The following is a 12,712-nucleotide window of genomic DNA, read 5'->3' as shown; positions in this document are numbered from 1 at the left end:
CATTTTAAATTAGTATTGCATATTTCACTGTTTTCTCAATACTCCAAGCCAAAATGTCCTCCAAGTCCATTTTTGTTCCAATCTCTCTTTATACCACATATACAGTCCTATCCTTTCTCACTCCAGAATCAACCAAAATGATTTACTGTACTACTTCACAATACGCTGCCTCGAATACTATAATCTCCACCTAACTGTTATTCCTCTATGCTGTCTATTCTAATAAAATGTAATAGTCTAATTATTATCCTCATGTACAAAGCTCTCCACACATATCCTTACATATTAGACAGCATCTCCATATACTACCCTATATAGAGTACATTGTTAGAATTTTCTTACAACCCCATAAGCTTTTCAGGTGCACTGTTGTATCTGTGGATTTCTTTGCCCCACAACATCAAACTCTCCTCCACGTTTCACACATATAAATGTGGCGTGATTAACTTCTTTAAGTAATCGTTCTTATAGGCTCACTCTTCTTCCTAATCTCTCCACCATAATATCTACTATCCTATCTCAAGAAAATGTTCTCTACTGCTAGCTTTACTGTGAGATGTATTTAGAACTACACCAACCTCATTCCTCCCTGTCCTGGAACAGGAATTCTTTCTGCCCCCTCGGTTTCACCCCCCTTCCATTTTGAAGCTCTGCCTGCTAGTTATTTGTATGTAAGCTTCCCTGCAGCTTCATTCCTAGTGCAGATGGAATGGATACATTGTGTTGCCTTTCTCTCTCCAGTCTGCCAGTACACTGGTTGCCCTGGCAACATCGCCAGTCCTCCTAGTTAATGCACTTTCCCATTCGCCCCTGTCTGTTTTCACAGGTAGTTTAGCCTGACCCCCTATTCCTGTGTCACAAGCAGTATACACTTTTTTTACTTCCCGACTCTGACTGAGTGAGTACGTTTCATGTTACACTCCTGGCAAGGCCATCTCCTTTTACCTGCCCTTAACTACCAACTCACAACTACACAACATCCACAAGTGCCTGTATTTACTGCTGCTTTTCTAATAAAGTGAAGGAAATATTATAGGACTTGGCGTGATTTGGAAAGAGGGCTGAGTTAAAGCTAACTGGAGCTATTTACACTTCACACATGACCCTGGCTTCAGGATACTCCCCATTAGATTGTAACACAAGCCACCCTTACAAACACCAGTAGTGCATGTTAATGTTGTTTTGAGGCTATTATCTTTCACCCTCCACCACCCTGCTATACTGAACTGCAGAATATGTTTGTACCATACAAAAATATTTAATAATGTACCTTGATGCGTCCATAAATAAATGGAATCTACAGTTTTTTATTGTACAAATATTTCTATTTTATGGAGGAAAGAAATAATTTGCTTGCAGGAGGGGATCTCTGAGCATTCCATAAAATGAACATGCATCTGCATCTTTTGGAAGACAAACTCTTTGATTGAGAATCACTAAGCTCTAAGAAAGGTTTGCTCAACTCCAGTCCTCAAGAGCCCCCTAACAGGTTGTTTTTTAAGGGTACCTGAGCTTCAGCAAAGGATATCCTGATTGAGCCACCAGTGCTGAAGCTGGGAAATTCTTAAAGCCCGACCTGTTGAGCGGGTCTTGAGGACTGGAGTTGAGCACCCCTGCACTAAGTGGTACTGCAGCTCAATTACTGTGTTAACTACCATTCAAGGCAGTTACTGTACCATGGGATTGAGCTGCAATATCCCATATCAGAGTTTAGTAAATCTGCTTGTTTGTGTGCTACAACCTTTTGTAGTTATCCTGTATAACTGTTGTTGAATCTCTGTGATACAGTGGGAGAATCTGCTACAGAGCAGCTAAAGGTATTAGTTATCATTAAGAAAATACAATTAAGGAAGTCATTTATGGCGTAACCTGTTGGGTGCCCCAAGATGTGGGGTCTGGCACTCCAGGGGCTCCCGAACATAGTGGCAATGTCATGCCCACAGAGTGTTTTTTTGTTTTTCAGCCCTGTATTCCCTGAAGTGAAGGGAAATAGTAGATAAGACTCCTCCTCTTTAGTTCCTGGATTAAGGGCCGCTGCTGTCATGTGACTACTTTGAAAATCAGTCATGTGACTGTGCTGTCCTGGAGGGGCCATGGCACTCTGGGGCCATGGCCCCTTCAGCACTTAAAAAGGGTTAATATCATTCAATTCAGTAATGGGACATGGAAGTCACTCATTTAGAATGTGTATGCAATGTTATGTAGCTCAATATCTAGTGACAGTTTTGGTAGGTGTACATTTATTGCAGGTTGTGATACAATTTAGTAGACCAATGTGTACTGTGTAAAAAAGATTTGAGTGGTTGCGAAAGCTCTGTAAATTTAATTGTATCTACTGTATGATGGTCTCTCATACTGGTCCCCTAAAATAAATTATAACCTACAACTAATCTTTGCAATTAGTATTTGCTATATCTTTAAACTGGTTAAAAACGTTGCATATTGGAAAAGGTATAATATTACATGCCCACATTCTTCTTCTTAGATGTAAAACGTGACAATGTACAATTCTACATTCTTTCCTTAGCTGACAATCATTTATAAACCGGTACAAATCCTGATTGTGTGCCTAACAAAATTGATGACTTCTAACTTTCTGCTGCAGTCTGTGAAATGCTGCAGCTGATATGTAACAATATACTGTAGTACTAAGTGCAACACAGTATTACTACAGCATTCAGAGTAATAAAAAACGTGCTGTTTGTAACAGTGCAACAGATCTGTTTGTGATACTTTGGTACCAAAGGGCAGAGCTCAAAAAGGTGTGTATGAGAGAGCTTGTTTCAGAAGAGGAAGTGGATATGATTTTATAAATGGTTGCTGTAGCAACCAAAGGATGATCAGTACATTAAAAAAAATGGCACTAGGAGTTTTACAAAATAATGCAGACACTATATCTAATACAGGGGTATGCAAACTTTTCAGTTTGTGCCCACCTCTGTGCACTCCACCCTGCTCGCCCCTCCTCCCCCCCCCCTCTACTTACCTGCTCTCCCCCTGCTTACCTGCTCCCGGGCTTCGGCAACGTCATTTGACGTCAAAACATTGCATTGCCATTTGACCCTGTGGTGTCATTTGATGCTGCGTTGTCATGGCGACGTGTTGCCAAAGAGCCGGCTGAGAGCAGGTAAGAGAAGTTGCAGAGGCCTCACGCCTCCCCCGGCATTTTATTGAAATGCCTTGGGGAAGTGCGTGGGACCTCTGCAACCGCCGCGCCGCCCTTAGAAAATCCCGAGCCCCCCAGTTTGCGCATTCCGTATCTAATACTACAGAACTGATTTATTTAAAAAAAACATTGGATTTTTCACATTTTACTACTTTAACAAGTACATTTATTTTATTTATTTATAAAATATTTTACCAGGAAGTAATACATTGAGAGTTACCTCTCGTTTTCAAGTATGTCCTGGGCACAGAGTAAAACAAATAATACATGGTTACAAGTACAGTTACATAAATGAACAGGGTATACATTATATACAAGACATTGCGTGCACATGAAAATATATATTATGAGCGTATAAAACAGTTACGGACCAGGTTAAAATGTGAGACAGCCTTAGATTTGAAAGAATTTAGACTGGTGGTGGATGTGAGAGTCTCTGGTAGGTTGTTCCAGTTTTGGGGTGCACGGTAGGAGAAGGAGGAACGTCCGGATACTTTGTTGAGCCTTGGGACCATGAACAGTCTTTTGGAGTCTGATCACAGGTGATAAGTTCTGCAAGTGGTAGGGGTGAGGAGCTTGTTCAGGTAGCTGGGTAGCTTGCCCATGAAGAATTTAAAGGCAAGACAGGAAAGGTGAACTTTGCGCCTAGACTCTAGTGTTGACCAATCTAGTTCTTTGAGCATTTCGCAGTGATGTGTGTTGTAGTTGCATTGGAGAACAAAACGACAAATTGAATTGTAGAGGGTGTCAAGTTTGTTAAGTTGGGTTTGAGGTGCCGAGCCATATAATATGTCTCCATAGTCAACAATTGGCATTAGCATCTGCTGTGCGATACGCTTTCTGACCAGGAGACTTAGGGAGGATTTGTTCCTGTAAAGTACCCCTAGTTTGGTGCAGGTCTTGGTTGTCAGGGTATCAATGTGCATTCCGAATGTTAAGTGGGAGTCAAACCATAAGCCCAGGTATTTAAAACTAGTGACAGGTGTTAGGGTGGTGTTAGCGTTGGTTCTAATCAGGAGCTCAGTCACTGGAAACTTTACAAATTTAGTATTGGTCCCAAATATCATTGTTACAGTCTTATCAGTGTTTAAAAACAGTTTGTTTTGAGAAATCCAGTTTTCGAGTCTCAAAAAGTCAGACTGAAGTATGTGTTGAAGGTCAGAGAGGCTATGGCTGTGTGCATATAGGATTGTGTCATCTGCATACATGTGTATTGAGGCTTCCTTACAAGCTGTGGGAAGATCATTAATGAACACTGAGAAGAGTAGGGGCCCCAGAACAGAGCCTTGCGGGACACCACAGGTGATATCCAGGGGGTTGGAGTTAGAGCCTGAGATGGACACATGTTGGGATCTTCCTGATAGGTAGGACTGAAACCAGTTTAAAGCATGCTTCCCTATTCCAGAGCTCTGGAGTTTGTTAAGCAGGATAGCATGATCAACTGTGTCAAAAGCCTTTGCAAAATCTAGGAATACTGCACCAGTGAGTTGTCCCGTTCCATTCCACACTGGATTTCATTGCAAACTTTTAGCAGCGTAGTTACGGTGGAGTGTTTGGGACGAAAGCCAGATTGGAATTGGCTAGGGAAATTTGTTTTGGTATAGAAATCGCTTAATTGGGAGTGGACACATTTTTCCATGACTTTGGATAGAATTGGGAAAAGTGAGATTGGCCTGTAGTTTGAGACAGTGTTTTTGTCCCCACTTTTGAAGATTGGGACAACTCTGGCAGTTTTCCAGGTCTTAGGGATATGGCCTGCAGACAGGATAGAGTTGACTATGGAAGCAATTGGTTTGGCAATGGCTGGGGCACCAAGTCGTAGGAACCTAGCTTGTAGTAAGTCAGGTCCACATTGGCTGCTTAGTTTTAGTTTGAGGAGCGCTTGTATAATCTCCTCTTCAGATACTGGGCCAAATTGAAAATTGTGGGCAGTGTTGGGAGGGGGTGGGATTATAAGGGTACTCCTAGGATGAGATTCAGGTTTGTGGTTTGGGCTGCGTTTCGCTAATAAGTTAGTGGCACACCCACAAAGTAATCATTGAATGCATTTGCAATGTCAGTGGGGTTTGTCAGAGTAATATCCCCCCTAGTGATATTACTTGGCTGTTGATGGTTAGGAGGCTGGAATATATTGTTGACAACCTTCCAGAAGTTAGCTGGGTTTGATGTATTTTGGTGGAGATTGTCAGAGTAATATTGTGCTTTTGCATGCCTTGTTTGCCTTGTGCACATGTTCCTCATGCATCTGTAGTGATTGAGATCCTTGGTAGTGCCAGTTACTTTGTAGCTTTTCCACAAGGCATCCCTGAACTGGTAGAGTGCTATAAAGTCAGGTGTAACCCATGGAAGGTGGCCCCCCGTACCCTTATTTTGCGTAGTGGAGCATGGGTATCGCAGAGTTTTAAGAACTCAGATTGGAAATAGTGGACAATATTAGCAATTTTGATAATGTCCTTTCTGACAGATAAGAAGTGAAAGCTCTTCAGTAATTGAAACTCTGACCTAGCATGTAGCCCAAATAGTAGTTTGCTTAACTGCCCCAATTCAACCTCCATTTTGACCCAGTTCTTCATCGACCAGGTTACTCAAATGTCAGTGCATTAAATCAATCATCTACTGTACTGATGCCAAAGGCTCTATTGACTTCAACAAGCAAAAGAAAAGTGCTATCTTGGGCTGTCCTATGTGTGTAAGAAGTTCAATCTGAAAAGGTTACATTTAGTGGTGGAAAATGATTCATGAAGACATAATTTAATGTAAGAATAATAACTATGTTTAATGGTATTACCTGTAATATCAATTTTCATTGAAATTAAGGTATTTGGATTCTACAACATTAATACAGTATTTTCTAAATAAAGGTTTTTGGATAGTTGAAAGATCTTCATGTCCTAACGTTGTAGGAGCAACTCGTCATAATTTCACAAACATAAAATACATATTTTTGTTAATGAAGTTTCTCTGCAGTGGATATTAATACACTTTTGAGCTTCTATCTCTGAGCAGTTATTCCAAAACAATAAAACTTTAACCCAAGCATGTATTACTATTCTGTAGAAAACGACACTGTTCTGATGATAAATTCCATTCTAGTGTGTAATAAACATGCTAATCAAACTTATGTGATAATACAGTCGTTTGTTTTCATTTAATCAGATGTGCTATTGCAGTGGTTTTCAACCAGGGTTCTGCGAGCACCCCTCGGGTTCCACGACCGCCAAGGGGGGAGAGCTGAGACAACTCTCCCAGCTGTGCTAGACCCGGCGGCGCGGCGGCACCCCCACATTGCATTGATTAGCGGCTACTGAGCTATGCAGAGGCTATCCGTCCTCTCTCTGCCTGCTCCGTATGGCGCTGGCTGAAAAGAGGGAGAGAGTGGATTGGGCAGGCGAGCGCACTCGTGCGCGCTCTTGCAAGGGAGTGTGGAGGGGTGTGTGGAAATATTTTAACTCATCTCCTGCAAATGCCCCTTGTTGCAACACAACAAGGATAAGAACAGGTGTGTGTGTGTGTGTGTGTGTGTGTGTGTGTGTGTGTGTGTGTGTGTGTGTGTGTGTAAGTAGGAGAGTATGTGTGTGTGCAAGTGGAAGTGTGTTGCTGTGTGTGCAAGTGGGAGAGTGTGTGTGTGTGTAAGTAGGAGAGTGGGCGTGTGTGTAAGTAGGAGAGTTTGTGTAAGTGGGATAGTGTGTGTGTGTGTGTATGTGCGCATGCGTGTGTAAGTGGGAAAGTGGGAGTGTGTTTGTGTGTAAATGTGAGTGCGTGTAAGTGGGAGACTGTGTGTGTGTGTGTGTGTGTGTGTGTGTGTGTGTGTGTGTGTGTGTGTGTGTGTGTGTGTGTGTGTGTGTGTGTGTGTGTGTGTGTGTGTGTGTGTGTGTGTGTGTGTGGGAAAGTGTGTGCGCGCACACAAGGGAAGAGTGTGAGGGGGAGAGAGATGGGGTGGGGGGGCGAGAGACTGGGGCGAGGGCTGGTGTTCCCCAGAATTTCAAAATCTGATTCTGGGGTTCCCTAACCAAAAAAAGGTTGACATTTTAAAAACCACTGTACTATTGATATTTTCATAAAATTTACAAGTTATTCTAGCATTTTGTATTACATTTTCAAAATATAGTAAATTATTTGAGGATTTTGTTTACAAATACTGTATATATCATATTGGTAATATGCTAGTGTATTGCTGTCTGCTTTTCAGAAGATCCAATATTGTTTGTTGTTTTTCCTTTTGCAGTTTGAAAATGAAATCATACTGAAGCTGGACCATGAAGTTGAAGGAGGACGTGGTGATGGGAACTATATGCAACTGTTTGAATCAATGTGAGACCATATCCCTATTTATCTAGACAATTGGGGCAATTATCTAGTGACTCTTACACCTTACAATATGTAAAGATAACTTGGTGGCATTCTAGGTTCGAAAACTACCAGGGAAACCTAATTATACATGTTGAAGTTTTCCACTCATTGACACTGCCTTCCTGCCATTGAAGTCTTGATGGGCTGAACAGAAGATATTTTTTGCATTCTATATACAGATGTAGTAAGCCTAACTGTTTTCTGTGTGACCGCAGCGGTTGCAGTACCGAAGGATTAATGCTATGTGGGATCTCATTCAGAAGAATGGACCCCAGTTTCATCGCGGTAGACACTGTCCCGGCACTGCAGACCTTTGTTTGTTCGTCCGCAGTGCAGAGAACAGTAATTCTTGCTACATCTATATACTTAATGAAATGCTAAGCTTTTTTTGTCTTTGTACAGCACTCAACTAAGATTCCTGCCTCATAAATAATGTCACGATAATATCATGAAATATAATCAATCTGATGCTTCAGGGGTTAATGTAGCTACAGTTTGATTGATTTTAAAAATACAATATATTGGGTTTATGATAGGTCAAGACTCTTCCTGGGTCTGTCCAGACTTAGAAAGAGGACTTAATTGGGGGGCCTATCACTTATGGCCTACTAAAAGTGACATACAGATGCAGCGGCCGTTATTGAAACAAATCACAGCCCCATTTTTGTGTGCGCTGCTGTACTCCACACGGCATGAACACCGCCAATCGCTCCAGGCACACGTGTGTATTGCGGTTGCTTTGTTTGACTTTCATGGATTGAGTGCAATTAAATGCAATTAATGAATTGTAATGTGTACAGTACTGTGTGCTACTGTGTCAATTTCAGGTGTTTAAAAGCCAGAACACTAAAATGCCATTTTATGCACTCGTCTGCACTCACGTCTTAAGGCAATATGGTTGGAAGAAATTCTGCGCCATGACATGGGTATTCCCAGGTATACACCGTGTGATTTGTTAAAATAATGGCCGCTGCATCTGTATGTGTCATTTAGAAGGCAATAAACGTTAGCCAGATACTGCTGTCAGCCTCAAAGAAAACTAAACATTCTTGAATGAGTACTTGTGCACCCCAGAGAGAGAGGTGTCACACAGGTCACAACTTAGATGGGAGATTTTATTAAAAATGAGAATATCATGTGATGTCATCTACTCTGTGTCACATCCGGCACACCTGTGAGCACATGACCTGCAAATGGGACAACGGTTAATACTCAGCTCGCAAGCGGTCCACTTTTCACCTCCGCAAAGGTCCCTCAAATTAACAATATTTCCCCTAATTCTGTCCCCATATACCACCTGTCACGAATAGCACACAAGTGGGCACGTGACTTAGATATGTAATCGAGGTTAATACACATGGCTACTCTAGCCAACTCACCCTTAAACCCCGCAAGATATGTTCAATTAGTTCATATTTAATCTCTTATTCAATTGCAATCATATCTATATGCGCCACCACCCACCCAAATCAAAGATGTAAAAGTAATATTTGCCAGGGTACCAGGTCCCTGTTTATAATCTATGCTTTTAACACACAAACATCTGTTGTAGAAAAACGTGTGCGAAAATGTAAATATTCTCTTAAGAGCACGCAACAGTTCATTCAGAGCTCAAAGCATTACTTATTAAATGTTTTAATATATATAAAAAATACAGTGTTTAGATTGGCAAAAAAAATTACAACAACATACAATTACAATAAATGCAGAACAGTTTCCCAAAATGAAAGGAGAAAACAGAAATAGAAAACACTGTATATTACATTACCCAAATGCCATTGGTTTTCTCCCAGAGAGGTCACTGGTTCAGTAAGATGAGATATCACATGTTTGGTCCAAACACATCTCTGTTGAAATCTGATTTTCATAAACCCTTGCTAAGCATTCTTTCCCCACAGAAAACGACATAAGCCCACCACCATCTTAATCAGCTGTTAGATTAACAGTTTTACGTCAGAGTAAAATAAACTCTACAAAAATGACGTTTAAACTTCTCAATATCTAAACACTCTCATAACTTTCATGAACTAATACTTATAAACACGTGAGTCACATCAATGCATTCAGGTGCTCATGGCAAATGCGACAAGACTAAGCATGACTGTCTTACCCTAAACCTGAGTGACAAATTAATATCTGTCCCTTAGTACCTCTTAAACATGCAGTGTGTGTGATGTCAGAACATGTATGTGACACGATTACAGATTTGTAACTCTTATTATGCAGAGGATATGACAATACATGATATTCTCATTTTTAATAACGACCCTTTTTGGATGAATCCCCCGAACCATGCCCCCAAACCTTGCAAAACGCTTCAGAGAATGCCTTTGAAGCTAGCTCTGAAAAGATAATGTTTCTAAAGTTGTCAGTAGAGCCATTTTTTATTCCCATCTCTGTCAAAACAACTGCTCTTATCTCGAGACTATCAGCTCCATACAATCCATCCGGCACTTTTTAGTGGGCTGTACAGGCTAGGCCCCCCAATTAAGGTCTTTTTGAAGACAAGCACAAACCCAGAAAAAGTCCTTACTGTTACAAACCCAAAATATGATATTTTACAACCCAACTTGTTGCACCGTTATACCCTGAAGCACCAGATTGATTAAAATTCATAATGTCATGAGATATTATCATGACACTCTGCATAATAACTTAGATATTTGTAATCATGGAAAAAAGACAAATCAAACTGTACCACACACTAAATGGGTAAGAGGTGCCAAGCAGGACCGCCAAGAGGGGGAGACAGCCGGTACTGGTGTCCTGGGCCTGGTGGTGGCGTGGGGCCCGATGGCCGGACAAAGCAGTTGCCGGCAGGCCCCGGCTCTCCCCACCTGCAGGCCTCTTCATCTATCTCTGACTCATGCTGGACCCTCTGAGGTCAGTTTGCAATGGGCCACTCTGATGTCACCACGCCGGAAGTGAGCTTCGCCCAGCTTCCGGCGCGGGGCACCATGAGTGGGTGGGCAGGCACGTGCTGAAGTCTGTGAGTCCAGAGTGAGACAGAGATAGTGGAAGAGGCCTGCAGGTGGGGAGAGCCAGGGCCCACTGGCAACTGCCAGCAGTCACAGGAAACCCCCCCGGCAGTCACCCCCTTTCTGGCAGTCACCCCCCTCCCCTGGCAGCCCACTTCCCAATATGTACTGGGGGAGTGGGGGTCTTCTAATGTGTATTGGGGGAGTGGGGGTCTTAAGAGTGAGATGCAAGGGAGTGATATACATGTGCGGCGGTTGGGTGGGTGAGTGAGGAAGAGAGAGTGAGACGGAGGGGAGAGAAATACATGGGAAGAGGGTGGGAAATAGAGGGGGATTTTGAGGTGTGAAATGAGGGGGTGGGAGCACCGTGGGGGTGGGGGGGGAGGCGGGGCCCAGACGTAACTCTAGTCCTGGGCCGCGGGATATCTGTATATATGGCCCTGGTGCCAAGGACAAATATCCAGTAGCCACTAGGAGCAAGATGGTCATAATCGCCTTAATCTATTGATATGACTCACATGTGTCGACGTATTAGAAAGGAAGTTATTAGTGCATTTATAGAGGCAAAGATTGAAATTTATTTTTTTGTGTTTTTTTTCCCCTCTGTCGTAAAACCGTCAACCTAGCAGCTGATTTACGACAGGGGTTGGTTTACTGTATGTAGTTCTCAATGGGAAAAGAATGGTATGTAAGGCTTGCCCTGGAGTTATGAAATCAGAATACAGAAGTGTGTTTTGGAGCAAACACGTGAATTTTCAAATTTCTACGCCACTGACCTCTCTGGATGAAAAACTATGACGTGGCAACGTACGGTTTAGGGATTTCTGTTTTCTGTTTTATCCTGTTATTTTAAGAAATTGTTTTGCATTTACAGTAATTTTTCTTGTAATTATCTTTTTCTTAAATGTGAATTCCTGTTTTTATATATATATATATATATATATATATATATATATATATATATATATATATATATATATATATATATATAATGTGTGTGTGTGTGTGTGTGTGTGTGTGTGTAATATATATATATATATATATATATATCTACTATATATTTGTGAAAGCGTCGTATGTGACTATGTCTGTATGTGTCTCCCTGTGTCCCTCCCTGTGTCCCTAGTGGCAATCCCATTGGACCTTGGGCCAGGCCAATGAGATTGCTTCCTTGGCCCGCCCGCCCCCGCACACCTCTCATTGGCCTGAGGCGGAGTGACGGGCCAAAGGTCACACACACACACACACCCTCCCCCCCGCTCTCCCGCTCTCCCCCCGCTCACCCCCCCGCTCACCCCCCCCCTGTTTACCCCCCACCCCGCTTATCTCCCCCCCCCACCAACACACACAAAGCACGCACTGTGCGGCTCTCCCCTCACACAGGCCGCTCCCCCCCCCTCCCCCCCCCCACACACAGAGCATGCACTGTTCGGCTCTCCCCTCACACAGGCCGCTCCCCGTCCCAGAGGCCTCTCCTCCGGCTGTCTCCGCCTCTCCCCGCGAAAGGCGCAGCACCTCCTCACTGGAGCATCTCAGCCTCTCCGCTGAGGAGCCCGAGGTGGAGGAGGAGGGCGGCCGGTACCCGTAGGAAGAGGAGCGCGGCCGTGTGCAAGGTGAGGAAACGCAGGGGAATTACTGCATCCCTGACTCCCCCTACCCTCCCTGCCCCCCCTACCCTCCCTGCCCACCTGCCCCCTGCCCCCCCAGCCCTTTGCCCCCTGCCCCCCTGCCCTTTGCCCCCTGCCCCCTTGCCCATTGCCCCCTGCCCCACCTGCCCTTTGCCCCCTGCCCCCTTTGCCTCCTGCCCTCCCTCCCCTGCCCTTTGCCCCCTGCCCTCCCTCCCCCTGCCCTTTTCCCCCTGCCCTCCCTCCCCTGCCCTTTGCCCCCTGCCCTCCCTCCCCCTACCCTTTGCCCCCTGCCCTTTGCCCCCTGCCCTTTGCCCCCTGCCCTCCCTCCCCCTGCCCTTTGCCCCCTGCCCTCCCTCCCCCTGCCCTTTGCCCCCTGCCCTCCCTCCCCCTGCCCTCCCTCCCCCTGCCCTTTGCCCCCTGCCCTCCCTCCACCTGCCCTTTGCCCCCTGCCCCCCTGCCCCCCTGCCCCTGCCCTTTGGCCCCCCCGCCCCTCCCTGCCCCTTTGCCCCCACCCCGCCCCTGCCTGCCCTTTGCCCCCCCCCCCGCCCCTCCCTGACCCTCCCTGCCCTTTGCCCCCCCCGCCCCTCCCT

General features: G+C 44.3%; 1 protein-coding gene across 1 annotated transcript in view; it reads left to right on the top strand.

The window, feature by feature from the left end:
• Window positions 1-12,712, top strand: part of DOCK2 (dedicator of cytokinesis 2) — a 1,423,644-nt gene that overhangs the window by 1,135,991 nt on the left and 274,941 nt on the right. The window contains exon 34 of the mRNA XM_075599153.1: window positions 7,392-7,477. Coding sequence (XP_075455268.1) covers window positions 7,392-7,477 — 86 coding nt within the window. The remainder of the gene's footprint in view (window positions 1-7,391; window positions 7,478-12,712) is intronic.

The sequence above is a fragment of the Ascaphus truei genome, chromosome 5, assembly GCF_040206685.1.
Source record: "Ascaphus truei isolate aAscTru1 chromosome 5, aAscTru1.hap1, whole genome shotgun sequence".
In the NCBI taxonomy this organism is placed as follows: domain Eukaryota; kingdom Metazoa; phylum Chordata; class Amphibia; order Anura; family Ascaphidae; genus Ascaphus; species Ascaphus truei.
The sequence above is the reverse complement of the archived record's forward strand: the minus strand, read 5'-3'. Positions and strand labels throughout refer to the sequence as shown.